Source organism: Caretta caretta, chromosome 1 (genome assembly GCF_965140235.1).
Source record: "Caretta caretta isolate rCarCar2 chromosome 1, rCarCar1.hap1, whole genome shotgun sequence".
NCBI lineage: Eukaryota > Metazoa > Chordata > Testudines > Cheloniidae > Caretta > Caretta caretta.
In genome coordinates this window covers 260,408,196-260,427,700 of record NC_134206.1, presented here as the reverse complement: position 1 = coordinate 260,427,700, position 19,505 = coordinate 260,408,196, and the positions used below count along the sequence as shown (strand labels likewise).

At 49.6% G+C, this 19,505-nt stretch overlaps 1 protein-coding gene across 2 annotated transcripts in view; it reads right to left on the bottom strand.

Moving 5' to 3' along the window:
* Positions 1 to 103: 103 nt before the first annotated feature.
* The window catches only part of SYNGR1 (synaptogyrin 1), a 29,346-nt gene continuing 9,944 nt past the window's right edge, over positions 104 to 19,505 (bottom strand). The window contains exons 2-4 of one of the 2 annotated variants that reach the window (XM_048834525.2): positions 12,166 to 12,403; positions 8,290 to 8,435; positions 104 to 5,170 (exon numbers count right to left, since the gene is read on the bottom strand). In XM_048834525.2, the coding sequence (XP_048690482.1) occupies positions 4,946 to 5,170; positions 8,290 to 8,435; positions 12,166 to 12,403 (609 nt within the window). In that variant the 3' untranslated portion in view covers positions 104 to 4,945. Of the gene's footprint in view, positions 6,606 to 8,289; positions 8,436 to 12,165; positions 12,404 to 19,505 lie in introns of both variants that reach the window. The other variant, XM_048834536.2, reaches the window with a different exon arrangement.

Sequence of the window (19,505 nt, the reverse complement as noted above, 5' to 3'; positions counted from 1 at the left end):
GAAGCTAGAGCAATAGACAAATAATCTACAGCAATAAACTGTAGGGTAAAATAACCCCCAAATCCCCAGAATACAAAAGGGAAGAAAACCCAAGGCACCTCCATTATGGTTTGTTATTTTGAACATAATAACTTTATTGATAAGAGACACCAGTAGTTACCACCTTCACTTTGTTAACCACAAATATACAGGACGTAGTAAATACAGGTGCCAAGATGGCAGGGTTTATTGGAGTTGGTTTTGGAAAACATACTAGGTGGGGGAGGGAGTGGGGGGACACTCAGGATTGGACAGACACCCAAGGAACCTGTGTGCAGCAGGCCATTCTTTAGTCATCATATATATGTATTGCTTTATATTATACATCTTTTTATTTATATATAATATATATATACTATACACAGGCAGTAACGCTGCAGGGGAGGGGCAGGGAAACCCAACTGAAGTTGTCAATACCACAGAGGCAGTGAGATCGTCTGGAGAAATGGTTCGTACATGCCACACGGGGCGAGTGAGCTAACCTCTGGGCCTCATTGTCTCCTAGTCTCTCCAGAAGCTGGAGTTAAGATTCCTAAAAGGACCCACCCATCTGTCCTGCATTCCCAGGGTCTCCCACATGCTTATAAGGGTACAGGTGCTGGCAGTGTTAGGTGCAGAGACTTATTCCTAGGGAGCTGTCAGGAACAAGGGGTGGGGAGGGGAAGAGAACTGAATTGAGTTGGTGAATCGCATGTGTGCATGGGAGGGGAGCAACCTTGTGCCCAGGACTTGTCAGAACATTGGAGCTATAACCTCCTCTGGCACCTCCTGTTGTGAAATAGCCTCTAACTCAAGGTCCCCAAATGCTGTGTGTGCACATAGACGGGGGGCCAGAATCGTTCCCTCCCTTCCAGTAAGGAGCCTGCAACCCTGTTAAAAAGCCACCAACACCACAGAGGGAAATGCACCCTAATCATTCTACTACTCAGAGACCCTTGTCCTCCTTTCTCTGTCTGCCCCAGTCCCTCATTTATCAGGGCTGAGGATGTTACACTGAAAAGAGTTCGCTGCTCCCGCCAGGCAAAAGCAAAGCCAGGAACTGAGCCACCAGAGTGGGCGAACCCTCTAGGAACCACTGCAAGCTCCTGCTTGCCATGCAGACGTCTACCGACGGACAGAGAACAGAAGCAGAGGGACAGAGAGATGGGGAATAACCTGAGACAGGAGCAGACTGGTTCTTCATCTGCCTGGGAGATGCCTGCCCTGACAGGGGAGGTAATGAGCCTTCCATCGCAGAGCAGCTAGGGGGTCCCTTGGTGTTGTGAGGGGAGCAGGGTGAAAGGGGGAAAGGTCTCTTTACTGACCAGCTCTAAGAAAAGGAGGACTTGTGGCACCTTAGAGACTAACAAATTTATCTGAGCATAAGCTTTCATGAGCTACAGCTCACTTCATCAGAATGCAGCTGTGGCTCACAAAAGCTTATGCTCAAATAAATTGGTTAGTCTCTAAGGTGCCACAAGTCATCCTTTTCTTTTTGCAGATACAGACTAACATGGCTGCTACTCTGTGACCAGCTCTAGATGACTTTAGGGACCCTCCTGGCTGTGATGGGAGAGGGGACATTAAAATAGTCCCATGGTACAAACCAAAATAAAAACATCCCCTCCCCATGGGCAGAACCCTCTCTGATGAAGTGGGGGATGGCTGCTGGGTCTCAGAGATTCATTCCAAAAGATATGCTGGGGTTTTACCCTGAGACACCAGTTGTTTATAATTCCTCTGCCTCCCCACACAACCCTCCCCAACTCCGTCATTCTCTCTTCACTCCAGCGGGAGAGACCACTTGGAGAAAGCTCTCTCTGACACAGATTACGAAGAACACCTCTCGATAAAGTCCCCCCTCTTCCCAAACCTAAATATTAGACTACCCCAACAGAAGAGAAGCTTGGCAGATGGGAACCCTTCCCCACCAAACCTCCTATTTACAGTATTGCTTTTGCTCAGGACCATGGAGTGAGAGACTTGCCCAGCTCCTCTTTGTGCTTCAGCTGTGACAGGGCCTATCATTTCCTTCCCCTCACCTCCACTAGCTGCTAGCCATGTGCCATGTACAGCAAAACACTGGGAGAGGCGCCAATGGGGAGGCCTGTAAACAATATACACACACATACACACACAGGCACATAGATCACGCAACAGCTGGAGTCTCAGCTCCCTCCGGTAACAGCTCCTCCTCTTTTTAGTGCCCAAATGTGGAAGTTCCATAGGCAGCTCTGAGAAACAGCCCTTTAAAGATAGGTTTCAGAATAGCAGCCATGTTAGTCTGTACTCGCAAAAAGAAAAGGATGACTTGTCTTTGACATGCATACATACATGCATCCGATGAAGTGAGCTGTAGCTCATGAAAGCTTATGTTCAAATAAATTTGTTAGTCTCTAAGGTGCCACAAAGTACTCCTTTTCTTTTTCCTTTAAAGATAGACACTGCAGATAAAAACAGCTGTATAATTGTGTACAAAGGAGGGGATTCCTCACTAGACAGTTCCTCCACCCATTTTGGGGCTGCGTCTCCCTATTTCTCCTATCCTTCATTTGGCGAGAGGTGTGTGGCAAGGGAGGGAGCTAGTAACCTAGAACAGTGGTTTTCAACCTTTTTTCATTTGCGGACCCCTAAAAATTTTCTTAATGGCAGTGCAGACCTCTTTGGAAATCTTAAACATATTCTGTGGACCTCCAGGGGTCCATGGACACCAGGTTGAAAACCACTGACCTAGATGTTTTGCCCTGCCCTCCTGGCAACCCAAGTTCAATTCCCAAGCCTGGCAGGAACTAGGAGTCCTAACAGTAAGTGCTCTACACTGCCACCTAGCACACCTGTGTTCCATCCTTGATCTCTCAGTTCCTCAAGGTGCTCAGGAGAGTGGCCCCATGGTTAGTGTTCTGTACTATCATATTACCCTGGTTCTGCTCCTGATCCCTCCATCCGAGGGCCAGCAGGGGCTGCGAGCTCTGCCCAGCTCAAGCGTGGTAGCCTAGGAGTTAATATTCTACACACCCACATAAGATACCTAGCTTTGGTTCCTGGCCTCATTTTCTTAGCGCTTGTCTACATGAGGAAATTGACCAGAATAGCTATTGTGGAATAGCTCCCACTGTGGACACTCTATTCTAGAATAAAAGTCACTTGTAGTCCAGAATAATTAGTGTACTTCCAAAGCTGAGTAAGGATTCTAGGATAAAAAAAAAAACATTTTATTCCAGAGCATAGTGTCCACACAGGGAGCTATCCCGGAATAACTGTTCTAGTCGATTTCCCGGTGTAGACAAGCCCTTAGGCTGCCAGGAGCTAGGGACTGAGGATGGAGCACTGACGTCTCTGAAGAGCTGTAAGATACACAAAGACCGAGTTTCAGTGGGAAGAGAGTGCAGCATGGCCAGGTTTTGCAAGAGCAGGGGGAGAGACTCCCCATTCAGCTCACTTAGCAGAGCTGCTGTTTAAAGACCCCTCTTAGGTTCCCTGATCCAGTCTCAGTCAGGATAACTGGGGCACACACAAGAGCCCAGCTGCTGGGACCCTACTCACTGGTTACACCCACCCTAAGAATGTCTAGACGCCAGCTGGCAGAAAAGCAGCAGTATTTCTTTCCAGCAGGGCGAGAACCTCCATTGAGAGTTCTGCCCTGTTTCTCTGGGCTCCAGAGAGAGTGGCACAGATGCCCGGGATAATCTGTCTAGGAGCACAGAGAGGCTGGAATCTCTTTCACTCCATCAGAGATGTAGATTCAACAGGACTATAGAAATTAAATTCATCCGCTTGTCCCTTTCGTCCTGCACCTTTATTCTGGGCAAAGGCCACAGGGCTCCCAGAGTTGGCTGGCAAAGTTCCCCATCAACTGGTGTGAAGCTGGCTTTTCCCCAAATCAGCCCAGTGACTTCCTCCTCATTCCGTGCTTAGCCAGTTGTGATCCCTGAGCGGGAAGAGCAGGGGACTGAATGGAGTTCTCAGGAGTTTCTCTTAAGACATCTTCCCCACCCTGAGCGTGCAGCTTGGTTCTGGTTCTCCCTAGAGGACCACAGTGTTAATCTCAGAAGGGTGCTTACATGGGGATGGGGAAGCACCTCCAATCCAACTGTCTGGGGAAAGAGGGATTCTCATTGCATAGCTCATCCTGTCCAGTCCTGATTATTCTCTTGGTTTAAAATCTATCAACATCTTTGTAGCTTTTGATGGTGCCTGCAAAACTCCGCCCCCAAGCATTTTGTCTCTCAACCCCCCCGTCCCTCACCCTCAACACCACTCCTCCCTACACCCCGAAGATAAACTACCAACAACTTCCCATACAGCCTTGTATTGCTGAGGGGGCAATACCCCATGAGGCAAAGGGGTTATGACCTGCCCCGATGCTTGCACATCCCCCCACCCTTGCACGCCTGCATGCTTGCTCTGACCTCTCCCTACCTCACACACTCCTCCCCCATATCCAACTCTCCCTCCCACCCACACAGACAGACACACGCATCCGCTCCAACACTGTAGGTGCCACCTTCTCCCCCTGCCCCCCAGAGCCGCTTGAGCAGTCCCCGTTATCTCCCCCTCTTAGGCCTCTGCTACCTGTGCTGGTGCCCTTGTCACCCTCCCCTGCCCACCAAAAGGCTGAGCTGGATTCTTGCCCAAAGCTGCTGCTCACTCCCAGGTTGCCAGGGGAGCTTTTGCTGTGACAGGGACAGGGATAGACTTGGGAATACACAGTTTGGGTCTGGTGGACAATTCAGAGGGAGGGAGGAGCAGTTAGGGCTTTTTTTTTCTTTTTAAAAAACAATAAATAAAAACAAATGGCCCCAGGCTGGAGCATGGCCAAGGGCCACCTGTTGCGCTGGGATGCGCCTGTCTGTTTTGTGCCGCAGCCTCCCGCTGGCAGAGGGAAGGGGGCAGAGGGGAGGGGCATGGGAAGGGGCACCGGTGTAGCTCAGTAGTTCTGTGTTTGGGTTTGGTACCCCTGTGTCTCAGCGTCAAAAGCGTCTACAGGAGGGGGCTGCTGGTACGTCCCCACCGTGTCTGTGGCATCGTCCTCGTTCGTGTAAGGGGTGTAAGGCAGGCCGGAGTCCTGGCTTGGGTCCGTGTAGTCCTGGGAGAAGAGGGCTGAGTCGGCACCAATCCGGTAGCGCTGGTATGCCAGAAACGCCTGGCCCACCTTTAAGGGAGGATGAGGGGAGATGGGAAGCAGAGAGAGAAAGAGGCAGGAGAAAGGGAAGGAACATGCCGAGGAGGAGAGACAAACAAAAGCCAAGTTAGTAGTGGTTAAGGATTAGTGCACAAGGCATGACTGGAAATCACTGTTTAAACACACCCAAGTGCAAGAAGAGTTAGTGTGCCCCATGGAGAGCGCGAGCCCAGGACAAGAGAGAGAGCGCACAAGTGTGCCACCCACTGCTTGCACTTGCTTTGCCCACGCCCACAGCAGTTGCTGAGTCCATCCTGCCCAGCGACAGGGTTCACATTGTGAAGGCTTTTTAAGGTCAGGCTTGACAAAGCCCTGGCTGGGATGATTTAACTGGGAATTGGTCCTGCTTTGAGCAGGGGGTTGGACTAGATGACCTTCTGGGGTCCCTTCCAACCCTGATATTCTATGATTCTATGATTCTAAGGCATAGACGGATATACATGGATAACGTCCCCCCCGAGCCAGGTGATCTGCTTCACGTCCACCTCAGAGGTCTCGCTCCTTTGGGCTGGATCTGTGACTCATTTCACCTCAGACCCTACTGGGGCTCCAGACCGATCCGCCAGAGGAAAGGGATGGACATGAGGTAGCGGCTGTTCCCATTAACCCTTTCACTGCTAGTCATCCACTGAGCAACCCGCTATGGTGCCAAAAAAAAAAAAATCACAGACCTTGCGGGGGAAGGAGGGGGGGGAAGCAGAGGCCTTCTAGAATAGGTCCAGCCTTGTTCCTGCTCCCCGTCTCTGACATTGCTTTTGGAACGCTCTTTGGTGTGACAAGATCATTGGGGCTGGGGCTCAGGGAGGGTCAGGGACCAGAGAGCTGCCTTCCCCCAGTGTCCCAGACATGTCTGAATGGTCCAGCTACCCAGGGACCATCCCAGCATAGTGAGTGAAAGGAGCAGAGGAGTGAGAGGAAATGGAGATGGGAAGAAGGGATTGTGGTGCGGGGAGCCCTGCCCGGCTAAAATATTAAGACTGAGCAGATGCCAATAGAAAGAGATACAGGTGTTATTGAGCGTTAGTCAGGTGCGGGGAAGTGGAGGAGGAGAGGTGGGTCACTTCCTTCCAACTCCCCAAAGGACAATTAACGTCCCATCCCAGTTCCAAGGCACATCGCTTCTCTCTCTCCCCACCATGTCAGCTGCACTGACATGGCAACGTGCCTCTGTATTCTCAGCCCCTGCCTCCCACCCCAATCCTGGGAGTTGGAATCATCTGCACTCCAACAACCTCCTCCCCTATGCACACCCCTTCTCCGACAAGGCCCTGAGGGAATGGTGCTAAGCGCCCCCTGGGGAATGGCACTAGGGCAGCGGTGCGGGGGAGGTAGGGAAGAGAGTATTGTATTCTTCCTGAAAGCTAATGTGTCTGAGTCTCCGGAAAGCCAGAAATGTCAGGAGGCCCTGTGAGGAGAGAGCGGGAAGGGATAGGGAGAAGAGTCAATGAGGGAGACACCAAACAAAGTAACGTGACTGAAATAAAAACCCCAACAGACACCATTAGACTCCCCTTCCTCCAGCCAAACAGAGAGAGGAGCTGGACACACGCCTTCCTCCTCAGGCCTTTCATCTCACATCCCTCTCTTCCTGTGGCTGAGGAACCCTGGTCTGTGGGGAGAGCCCTGCAGTACCACTCATTGGGTACGTCTGCACTGGAGCTGGAGGCATCATTTCCAGCTCCAGTGGACGTACAGGCACTAGCTTTGATTGAGCTTGCGTGCTAAAAATAGCCACGTAGCCGTTGTGGTGCTGGCAGTGGGATGGACTAGCTCTCTGAGTATGATCCTGCCTGGATCCTAGGTACTTACTCAGGTGGCTAGCCCATCTTGCCATGGCAACACTTCTATTTTTAGTGCCCTAATTTGATCAAAACTAGCATGGGTACATCTGCCTGAGCTGGAAAGTACATCTCCCACTCCAGTGTGGACACACCGAGACAAAGTTTGGGAGGATGTGGCAGGTGTTGCTCTCCTTTGCCACATTTCTCAGGAGGTGAAGATGCCGCCTCCACAGCTCTTCCAGCCCCTGATTTCCCACCCCCACTGATAGCCCCATCTGGACTAGAACTACAAAGAAACGTCTAGTAAGAGGAGCAGGTTCTGGTTGAGCGGGATGGCAGCTATGCCACTGGCATGATCTTATCATCTACGTACCACACATTTACATTCCTAGGAGTGTGCTGGCCGCTATTTTGTGTGGCAGGGGTGACACAGTATCTCATAAAAGACAGACACACTGTGCTCTCCTGTGCAGACTTTACTTATGTTCTTTCTTGTTCCATCTCTTAATTTCAAATAAAAGTCACATTGACTGAAAGTACAAGGAGGCTCTTTGTGTATGGAAAAAACCCAATCGGTTACATTGAAATGGAGCCCCAAAATCTGGACAAGTAGAGAAATTCCCTGGTGCGGGTTGGGGGATAAAAAGGGAAGGGAAAGGAAGCTCTGGGGAGGATCCAAACAAATTCCACCATTTTCTTCCTACCAAATGAACTAGGAATGCCAGCATGGGGGCAAACCAGATACAGACAGGAGGAAGACCATATGCTGTGCTACAGGATGTTAACAACCATCCCCTCCCCCAACACAGTTGCTGAAGCCCCTCCTGAGGTCAGTAATGCTAGCCACACATCCTGGAAAGAGAAACAGACTCTTTGTATGGTACTTATACGCCCCCACTGCCAGAGTATCTGAGCACCTCAGAGTTTCAACTCTATTTATCCACACAACACCTCGGTGAAGTAGGGCAGCACTATTATCTCCATTTTACGGACAGGGAACTGTGGCACAGGGAGGTTAAGTGGTTTGCCCAAAGTCACACAGGAAGTCTGTGGCAGAACAGGGACTTGAACCCAGCTCTCCTGAGTCCTAGGCTAATGCCCTACCCATTGGACCATCCTCCATTTCTTCTACTGGGCCTCTCCCAGAAGCCACTTTCGTTTCTGTTCCATTGGAAATGCAGGAGTCAGCCCTAGCCAGGGGACCTTTCATCTACAGAGGGCTGGGCTAACCCTAAGTGGGGTTAGAACCGCTATGCAGGGGAGCCCTGATCCATGGGCTCTAATCAGAGTCCCAGCTGCTTTACTCACCCAGGTGAAGATGGAGAAGAAAGAGAAGGTGATCGCTGCTCGAGCTGCATCTGCCCCCTCATTCAGCGGGTTGTTCTCGTGCTTTGAAACTTGCCACTGGTTGGCCAGGAAGCAGAAGCCAACAAACCAGAGGAATGCCCAAAAGGCTGGGAAAGGACAGCATTAAAATAAGACAGAGAAGAGGGGTAGGGTAGGGGTAAACGTAAATATATTATATTTCTCCAGCAAATTTATATCCTGCAAGATCCTCAAGTGTTTCTACAGAGTACAGTAACTTCTCACTTAAAGTCGTCCTGGTTAACATTGTTTTGTTGTTACGTTGCGGATCAAGTAGGGAACATGCTCGTTTAAAGTTGCGCAACGCTCCCTTATAACGTCATTTGGCAGCCCCCTACTTTGTCCACTGCTTCCAGGAAGAAGCAGCCCGTTGCAGCTAGCTGGTGGGGCTTGGAACCAGGGGGGGCTGGCAGCCCCCGTATCAGCTCCCTGCTCCCCTAAGTTCCCTGTGCGGCAGCGGCCCAGCAGGCTGTCAATTGCCAGCAGTTCAGCTGTTCCTCCCCCACTGCTGTGTGCTGCTCCTGCCCTCTGCCTTGGAGCTGTTCCCCGGAGCCTCCTACTTGCTGTGCAAGGGTGGGGGAGAAGAGGGGGGGCTAATGTCAGGGTGTCCCCTTCCCCCCTGCTCCGGCACCCCACTTACCCCATTTCCATGGGGGGGGGACATGACAGGGCTCAGGACGGAGTGAGCTTCCTGGCAGTAGCTTCTTTCTCAACTTGCTGATCTACCTAAAAAGGCAATGTACTTAGAGTGGGGTCAGCATATTTAAAGGGACCTTGTGCATCTCTCTCTCTCACACACACAGGGTGTGTGTGTCTCTGTCTGCTATGATGTCTCCCCTCCCTCCGTTCGTGCAGCCTTGTAGAGTGTGAGGCTACATTAACAACATGTTAATCCTTGAGGCCTCAGCTGATTCCTAGTTCATCATTTTGCAGTAAGGCATTCCCTGGGAAATATCCCACCCTCTGACGTCACCACCTCAACCAAGCTTCACAATCATCATCGCTGTGTACAGTATTAAATTGTTTGTTTAAAACTTATACTGTCTGTGTGTGTGTGTGTATATATAATCTTTTGTCTGGTGAAAAAAATTTCCCTGGAACCTAACCCCCCCTATTTCCATTAATTCTTATGGGGAAATTGGATTCGCTTAACATCGTTTCACTTAAAGTCACATTTTTCAGTAACGTAACTACAGTGTTAAGCGAGGAGTTACTGTAGGCCAAATTCTGATTGTGCCGTCCCAATAAACTCAGTGGAGCGGCATAGCTGTAACTGGGGGCAGAGCTGTCACTCTGGGGTGTGCATTAAGATATGGTGTGGTACCAACGTTTTATCGGCATGAGCTTGAAAGGGTAACATGATTCTCAAATGGCACCGTGAGTGAGTTCTGCAGGGCCTCCCAAATGAGGAGAGATCACTCACTTCTGAAATGCAGCCCTTCTGTACCAGTTACGCTACATAATATGGTCCTGGAAGGACAAGTGAAGAGCAGTTTCTTCACAACAAGCTGCAAAAGAATTGTAGGCAGCCAGACTGAAATTACACAGTGACTGGAATTTGGGCAGGACACCAGGGCTAATGCCCTTACACTTATAAAAAGTGCCATGGGCTCTATAATACAACTACATGATGACCGACAGGCCCTCCATTTTACTTCTCTTCCAAAAGATGGGCGATACAGACTGGTAATACACAGAATAACAGTGTTCCCGCTTGAGGGACTGGAGAATGAAAAAAGAGAGCAAGAGAGCAGTAGCATTTTGATGGAGGAAAACACCTGGATCACGGCTCCCTTGGGAAGGGATGATAAATGAGCAGGATCAGAGTCGTAAGGGAAGGGTAAAGGAGTGTGCATGATCCACATCGGAGCATCAGGGGTGTGGAAAAGGGGCTGGCCTGGGGTCCCTGGCAGGAACAGAATTGATGCATTTACCCCCTTTCTGAAGTACGACGTATTTGGGAGAAATAAGAAGGATGTTTGTTCTGCTGTACTGCACTCAGTTTCTCTAACACACTCCCTTCCGCTTCTCTTCTCTGCATCTCGCTGTTTGTCATTTATATAGCACTATCGCTGTGCCCTGGCTAGACAATGTGCAACTTTTGCTAAACAAGCAAAAAGACCCTTGATGGGCTTGCACACTTAAAAGACAAAAGAGGTACAGAAGAGTGAACAGACACTGGGCCTGATCCTCCCTGCACAACAGTTTTCCAGTGGGGTAACTCCACTGGTGTCAGTGGAGATACTCCTGACTTGAGCTGATGGGAGTTCAAAATCAGGCCTGCAGAACAGGGGTGGATGTCACGTTGGGAAGGCTCTGCAGAACAAGTGATTGTGTATTTTACTTTAAGGGCGAGAGGGAACAGTCTCAGTGCATGTTCTTGGGAAGCTGTTCCAGGTGTCTTGGGGCTGCAAAAGAAGGGATGAAATTGGGAGTGAATGAGCCGGACAAACGGAGTAGTGAGGAGTGAAATGTCAGCATGAAGGAGATCATGTGTGGGGACATCGGAGGAGACGAGGACAGATAAGTGAGGGAGTAGAGTACAGGAAGACGTTGAAAGAGAGATGAGGAAACTTGGTGCAGAAGGTGATGCAAAGCAGGACAGCGATTCGGAGACATGGTGTGACAGAAGACGACTTTCCTTGTGACACCCACCACTCACTGAAGCTTCCAGCTGAAGTACCAGGAACACAGGTGCCTCTCTGCAGCTCCAACAAATTAGGGACCATGAGAAGCAGAATGTAAGTTAGAACAGCCCTGGGTGCCAGGAGCTGGGCAGGGGCCAGCAATGCCTCAGAACATGCACAGTACAAAAGTGTCTTAAAGGGAATTTACAGTCAGACTATTTAAAATTCTGTGGGTTTTTTGGGGGAGGATGGGGTGGGTTCTCATTTGATTCAAACACCTGGCACTGGAAAGAAAAACCTCAGTTACAAGCTGCGTCACCCTCTACTCCTTCAAATAAGGGCCTAGAAAGATCCTACCCGTTTTCTGGTCTTCACAGAATCATAGAATATCAGGGTTGGAAGGGACCTCAGGAGGTCATCTAGTCCAACCCCCTGCTCAAAGCAGGACCAATCCTCAATTTTTGCCCCAGATTCCTAAATGGCCCCCTCAGAACCCTGGGTTTAGCAGACCAATGCTCAAACCACTGAGCTATCTCCTCCCCCTCCAAGGAGACCTCCAGCAAAAACCAGGGAAAATGAGACTTGATATTTCTAAAGGAAAAAATAAGGGCAAAAAGGCATCCTTTCAAGCTGTTTTTATGCATCATACAGAATTAAAATAAAGGGGCATAAACCAGATGTTTCTTTCCTTTGCAGGTCATTTTTAAGGCTTGCCATTTTTAATCACAGGAATGCAATTTGCACATATGTTCACATCTCCCACACTGTGTGAGGAATGCTTGAGCTGCCTGTGGTGTCATTATCCCATCATCGAATCATAAGGCAGCAGCAGAGGCCAGAGAGAGGTCAAAGAGAGACAGGGCTAAGAGGAAGAGGATGAGATGAGGGTGGGGAAAAAAGATGATGAGTTAAGAGGAAGGAGAGGATGGGGATAGGAGGAGGAAGGAGAAGGAAAGACGAGACAGGGAGAGAAGAGGAAAAAAGAGGAGTGGGTGTAAGAAGGGGGAAGAAGGTTGGAGGACAAAGAAGAGAAGAGGATAATGAAGGTGAGGGGGCACAAGGAAGGAGACCAGTCAAAGAGCTCCTGTTCCATGGATGTCTGGCCAGTTGGCTTATGAAATAAGACAGGCTCCTTCCCTCAGCTCAGCTCCCTGAGGAGACGGGTTCCATGCCAACCAGCCAGGAAGCTCACCAGAGACGCCGATGTCCGAGAGCACTGCCTTCTTGCGGTCCTTGACGCTGCTTATCTGTGGGAAATAGACATCCAGAGCCAGATAGAGAAGGCAGCTGAGGAAAGCGAGGACGCCCACGGTGATGCCATAGTTGCAGGCATTGTGGTTGCGGTTGAAGATACAGTGCTCCTCCATCTCATCGGGGCGGTTCAGGTAACCTTCATTCACAATGGAGCCGAAGACAACAATAGAGAACACCTGAGGAGAGGGAGGCAGGAGGAAGGTGAGGACCATGCCTGCCTCCAGACCACCAGGCGACTAGTACAGTGGAGAAGAGGTCTCCTGAGACTAGCTGGCCCTCATATGCCTTCTCTGTCTGAGCTGCGAGCCTGTCTTGTTAGCTTGTTTGGGCTACACTGAAAAAATATTGGGTCACTTAGATCCAAAACTGATTTGGAAGAGGCAGGGTTTACTCAACAAACCGAAAACCTGAAAACATTTTGTTGGGTCAAATGCAATTTTGAACATCAACATGAAACAATATTTGGAAAACAATGTGTTGATTCCAAATGAAATGGTTCATTTTGACATTTCCAAAATTTTTATTTTAAGGGTTTTTTTTTTTTGGTAAAAACTATTTGCTGAATTGGACATGAACTCAGATAGTTTTGGTACCCCCCAAAATGCACTTGTCTGTGAATTTACTATTTGCTAAAAAAGTTTTTGCCCAGCTCTAGTTTGGACAATTGCTGAGGGGAAGATTATCTTACTTTATTTCTAAGAATTGCCTCATAATAGGATATTCTTAACTTATATTTTTATTTTTTATTTTATTATTTTTATTATTATTATTTTTTACATATTTAAGATCAATTGAAATAGGCCATTCTCCATCTGAAATCAGAGTGCCCACACACAGACTAGCACCAGATTAAGGAAAAGGGTGAACTGGTACCGGTTTCATTTCTTCCGTTTTAGTTCTTGGGTAGACAAGCTCTGAGGGTTGGTCCACACTTGAAAGTTATATTGGCATAGCTACATCTCTTTTGGGTGGAAACATCCACCCCCCTCAGCAACATAGTTAAGCCAACCTAAGTCCCGGTATAGACAGCACTAGGTTGATACAACAATTCTCCCATCAACCTAGCTACTGCCTCTCAGGGAGGATTTACTACAGATGGCAGTGTCTTCACTGAACTGAACTGCAGCATTGTAAGTGTAGACAAGCCCTAAATCCTCTATAGGCAGTCATTCACCCTCCCACTCCATCCTCCACCCACCAGTTCTCTCCAGATGGCTTTTCCTTTTATTCATTGTTCCCTCCCCCCATTTATTCACTTACTTTATCTGTCCAACTTCTACTCTTGTTCTCTCTTCCCCATTCACCCTCTCACTATCCACTACTCTGCATTCTCTACTTATCTGTTCTCCTAACAATCCTTCTATCCACACCTCCTTATCCTTTCTATCCATCTACTCTGTTCACTACATCCTTCCCTCTGTCCAACACATAACACTAACTATCTGTCTACTAATATTCTCATTCTATCTATTCAGCCACTGACTGATCCACTCTCTTCTTAGCTGTGGATTTTGCAGGCATTTCCAGGCCAGAGCACAGTGGCCCATGGAGAATCACGTAACACCCTAAATACACATGCAATATATTCACCTCTGGTACCCCCAAAATCACAGCCCAGCCTGCTCCATGTGTATCAGATCACTAACCCAGCTGACAGCCCAGAGAAGGAGTGCAGAGCTAGTGGCAGGGTGGAGGCTTCTCAGCTTTGAAACCGGCCCTCATTGTCAGCCCACCACCACTCTGGTAGACTGACAGTCAGAGCACAGTGCAGCGAGACTCATCTATTTCCCTAAGCATTCGACTTGATAGGGGGCCAGAATGGGGTGACTTGAATGGATGGGCACAGTTGGGCTGGCAATTGTTGCTGCCTACGATAGGCACCAGCCTTGGGGTTTTTCCTGTTATGTAAATATGCCTAGAGGCTGCGGGGCTGGGCATGTAATAAATCATCATATAAATAAATAATGGCTTGGGAGAATCCACATTTGGCAGCCTTCAGAATGGAGGGTAGGGCCCACCTAACCCATGGCAGTTAATCCTGCACATGAACAGTGAAGGTGGCTTATCTAGCAACCCATTGGGACAGGTCCTACATTTGCCTGATTTCATGATAAAGTAATGATATAAATGTTGATTTAGATCATTAATTAAATGCAACTTCCCCCCACCCCAAATATCCCTGCATTAACTCAGCACTCAAGTTTCACAGCTAAAATGTCAGAAATGCCAAAAAGTTACAGGGATACCAACATAACAAATATGACACTCTGGCTGATAGTATTGGGCCTGATTCACCAAACCTGCCAGCCATGTAAATCAGGAGTTACCACGCTGAAGTCAGTGGAGTTACACTGCATTAAGCAAGAGGCGATTTGGGCAGTTGGTACCTGTCACTAATAATGGCTAATGTTGCTGTAACAAGACAACTAGAGAAAAAATATGGCATATTTTCAGCTTGCTTGCATCGTGCACTTTGGGTATAATCACTTTCCCTGTGTCGTAGCATTATTTATTATTTGTGAGTTTAGGGGCCCCAACAGAGATCAGGACCCCACTGCCACAGGGGCGGCATATACGCATGGTAATAGACAGCGCCTTTCCCAAAGAGCTTACAATCTCAACAGACAAGACAAAGGAAGGATTATCCCCATTTTACAGATGGAGAACTGAAGTGCCAAGAACTGAAGTGGCTTGCCTGTGGCCATACAGGGAGTCTGTGACAGGCCAAGGAATTAAATCCTGATCTCCCAAGTGCCAGCCCAGCACCTTAACCACAAGGCTATCCTTCCGCTCTGCGTAGTTATTAGGCCCAATCATGCAAATACATGTGCATAACTTTATGCACATGAGCCATCTCATTGACTTCAAATTGGACCATCATGTGAAGAACATTACACACATTGGTGTTTGCAGGATTTGGGTCCTGCTGGTTTCCACTGGTATTTGTGAGAGTTTCTCCTGCTGCAACTGAGAAAGAAAAAATATTCTAAAAATAGAAAAACGTGATTGTAAAACTTCAAAAATTGGATGGCCGGGGAGAGGAGGGGGGACTGAGAGGCAAGGGCAGTACCTAAACCAAATCCACTGGTATTTGTAAGACTTTCTCATGCTGCCCACGGGGTTATTTTCTGCAGCCTGCCGGCCCCCCGCCGCGTTTACCTAGAGCAGCTCCGGCCTGGAGCGCATCAGGGGCAGGGCAGGCTCCCTTCCTGCCTGCCTGCCCTTCCCCCGCGCTGCTCCGGGAAGCAGACAGAACCTGGGGGAGGAGGGGCACAGGTGTCTGTGTGTTACCCTGGCCGCTCCTCCAGGTGGGGGGGGCCACAGGGGTCTGTGTGTTGCCCTGGCCTCTCCTCCAGAGTTGGGGTGGGGATTTCGGGGAAGGGATTGGAATGGAGGCAGGGAAGGGGTGGGAAGAGGCAGGGCAGGGGTGGGGCCTCATGGAAGAGGTGGAGTGGGGGTGGGGCCGGGGCGGCGGGTCTCAGTGATGTGGCCCTTGCGCCAATGTACTAGTCCTCATGTGGCCCTCGTGGTCATTTGAGTTTGAGACCCCTGACCTAAACCTACTTTGAAATCATTGTTGTAAACTGACTAGATTTCAAAGCAGATAGTATCTCTTTAAGATTCCAAGAATAACCTTCCAGTGGCCATGTTGCACATCCTGTACTGTATGTTTTATGCAATATATTCTACAGCAGAAAACATAATATATTAAAGCTACCATTAAACTAGAAAAACAGGTTAGCAAATAGTATTTCCATGTGATTTGGCTGAGTTAGCATTACTGTCAGAACCCAAACTTTTATAGGTTTCGGAGTAACAGCCGTGTTAGTCTGTCTTTGCAAAAAGAAAAGGAGTACTTGTGGCACCTTAGAGACTAACCAATTTATTTGAGCATGAGCTTTCGTGAGCTACAGCTCACTTCATCGGATGCATATAGTTCTTGGCTTCTTGTGGTTGTGAGCATGTAACCTTAAACACTGAATTAACACAGGTTTTTGCAATTACTTTTCTATGCTTATTTTTAAGAGACAGAAAAAATAAATAAAACCCCAGAGCTAGTCCATTTGCAGTGCTAACAAGCTCTGCCAGGAAAATGTGTAGGCTCCTTGCTGTGCAGCTGTTTGGCTTGCAGCGCAAGCAAGGTCCTGAACCAAAAAGCACTCGCTTTGGGCTGGGTCGCGCCATCTAGGCCCAACTCTAGGCACTGTCCGAGGGAGAACACTGAACACGTTTTCCTCAGAGAGGCAGAGTTCCTCCTGCGGCTGCCCAGCACACGGAGGAGTGCACAAGCTGCTGCAGGCGCTGCATCATTCCCACTGGATCAGGGGCAGTGAGTTATATGAGCCCGTGCTCCAGCAAATTCAGGGCCTGGGAGCCCGGCTCCACCAACGTTCGGGGCCAGGTCTCTCCCGCCTCCCACGCGCCTCCCCCAGTCCCGGCTGCCGTCCTGCGTGCCTCCCCCAGCCCCACCTGCTGCTGTGTGCGCCTCCCTCACTGCGTCCCCCAGCCCCAGCTGCCACCCCACGTGCCTCACCCAGAGCATCCCCCAGCTGCTGCCAGCTATAAAAGGGAGCGGCGCCGGCGGCAGGCTGCAGCGGGAGGAGGCGCACACGTGATGGCAGCCTCCCAGCCCCCACCCCGGCATCGACCACAGGGGAAGTGAGGGGGCTTCCTGGACCTGAGAGGGGCCCGGCCCCCAGGAGCAGGTGCAGTGATGGTGCCAGGTGAGTGTGCTGTTGGGGGGACTGTGGAGTCCTCCTCTTTGGCCCCAGTCCCTAGGGCAGCCTGCCTGCACCCAAACTCCTCATTTCCAGCCCCACCCCAGAGCCCGCACCCCCAGCCAGAGCCCTCACCTCCCTGTACCCCAACCCTTTGCCCCAGCCCTGAGCCCCCTCCCACAATCCAAACCCCTCATCCTCATCCCCACCCCGGAGCCCTCATCCCAAGCCAGAGCCCTCATCCCCCCACGCCCCAACCCTCTGCCCTAGCCTTGAGCTCCCTCCCACACCCCAAACCCCTCATCCCCAGCCCTACCCCAGAGCCCTCACCCTCAGCCAGAGCCCTCATCCCCCCATGTCCCCTCACATTGTGCAATATAGGGAAACTGTTAAATGCTTACTGTTTCCAGTCCATTTTTACATTATTTTAAAATATATATATATTGGCTTACAAGGCAGGTGTGGGGGGGAGGCAGGACTTGGACCCATTCTGGGTACCACCAAAAACTATACAAACCTGCCGCCCCTGCACTTGATGGTGACTAACTCTGCTTGTTGGTGCTGGGATGCCACGCCATTGCTGCACCAATTCTCTGCCCCCTTACAGGCACTGTGCACTGCTGCAGGAATAGCTAGGGACCAGTCCCTGCACTCCTGGCTGGCTCTGACACGCCCTGCTCCCACCCCTCACTGCTTGCTTGTGTAAAGACCAAGTACAATCTAGTGCTTGTCTAGCACTTGTTCAGTTAAACCCGTGGTCCCTAATTCTCTTCTCACCTCAGTCTGGCAATCAGCATAACCCAGGGGTTCTCAAACTGGGGATCATGACCCCTCAGGGGGTCACAAGGTTATTACTTAGGGGGTCACGAGCTGACAGCCTCCACCCCAAATCCCACTTTGCCTCCAGAATTTATAAGAGTGTTAAATATAAAAAAAAGTAGTTTTAATTTATAAGAGGGATCGCGCTCAGAGGCTAGCTATGTGAAAGGGGTCACCGGTACAAAAGTTTGAGAACCACTGGCATAACCCCACCAGCTGCTCTGGAGTTATGTCGGAAGTACACTGGCCTGCAAGGGGGTTTTAAACAAGCAAAGACATTTGGCCAGGTAAACTGAGAGGTTCCGACTGTGCTCCTCACTCACCCTATGGTGGACTCGCTTCACCACTTGCAGCCAGTTCTTCTCTTAGACACCCACGAACTATTACCATGCATTCCCATGGCACATCCCCCTGTATCAGAGTGCAGTAACGAAGGAGACAGACAGAATGGCCCGAGGAGATCAAATGAACACTGGCGTGTTGAAGGGGGAAACAAGGGAGCTGAACCTGCTGACAGAATTGCATGCTGTGGCGAGCGTGTGTGTTGTGTGCCAGTGGCAGGGGAGAAGAGGCAGGGTGCGCCTGGGGAAAGGGAAGGCAGCTTCCTTCCTGAAAGACATTTTCCTCCTTGAACTGAAGAAGCTGATTTAAACAGCAGCAAAGGGAGGAACCACACTCTGGGAAGCAGAGATTCCCCCTGCTTGACACATTGCTTTCCCCTCCGCCCCAACGCTGCAGGCTGAGCCATGTAGCCAGCATAGCAGAACCTCCTGAGTGTCATGTGATGCTTCCATCATGCTGCCCATTTTCAGCAGTGCATTAGGCCCTCCTGAGCATCATACAATGGGTGCAGAACACTGCCCGCCTTCAGCAGTGCATTAGAATTTGATGAGTATCACATGAGGACTCGGTCACGCTGCCTCTACTCCCTACTACTTTTCAGAGATCTCCAAGATTGCCCTACTGTGGGATTGTCTGCCATGCTTCCTGCCCTAACTCCCCACAATTGTCTGCAGTCACAAGGCTGGCTGGCTGTCACACTGCCTGCTTTCTTCCCTTCCCCTTCACACTGCCCTTTTTATTTCATTATAGAGAGGAAATATTTTAGTGACATACTATTCCGCATGGGGCGTATAATCAATTCCTGCTCAGACAGAACAAAGCAAAAACCTCTCCTGCATTTGATATTGGTAGTGACCAATGTTCCCTCTAATTTTTGACATGCCATGTGCGCAAAAAAAATCTTCTGTGCGAATTTTTGATAGGCCGTGTGCGTAAAAAAGATTTTCTGTGCAAATTGTTGTGCTTCTGTGCAAATTTTTGTGCGCGCAGTGTTTCGCGGTGTGCGTGGGGTTTAGGATCTGTGTGCAGGTGCACACGCGCACAGCTTAGAAGGAACAGTGGTAGTGACCGAAAATAAATAAATAAATCAAGCTAAGCTAGCAAAAAGAAACAGAAGAAAGACTGACCTGCTAGAGATTATCCAGCTTTTGTTTTCACCCAGGCACCCACAACCAGAGTTCCTGAAAAGCTTTGGAGAGCCCAGCATAGATACATTTCTTTCTGTGTCTACTTTGATTTAGATAGTTTTGAAGAAATCGTGTATTTAGTTTCTTTGGTAAATGTCCGTGACTGGTGCTGGATCTGGCAGCTAAAGGCCTCTATTTACCCACACAGCCAGATACTGTGCAGGCAGCCAAAACTTCCTAGATGCCACCAGGGTTTCCTCTAATTTTTCCCA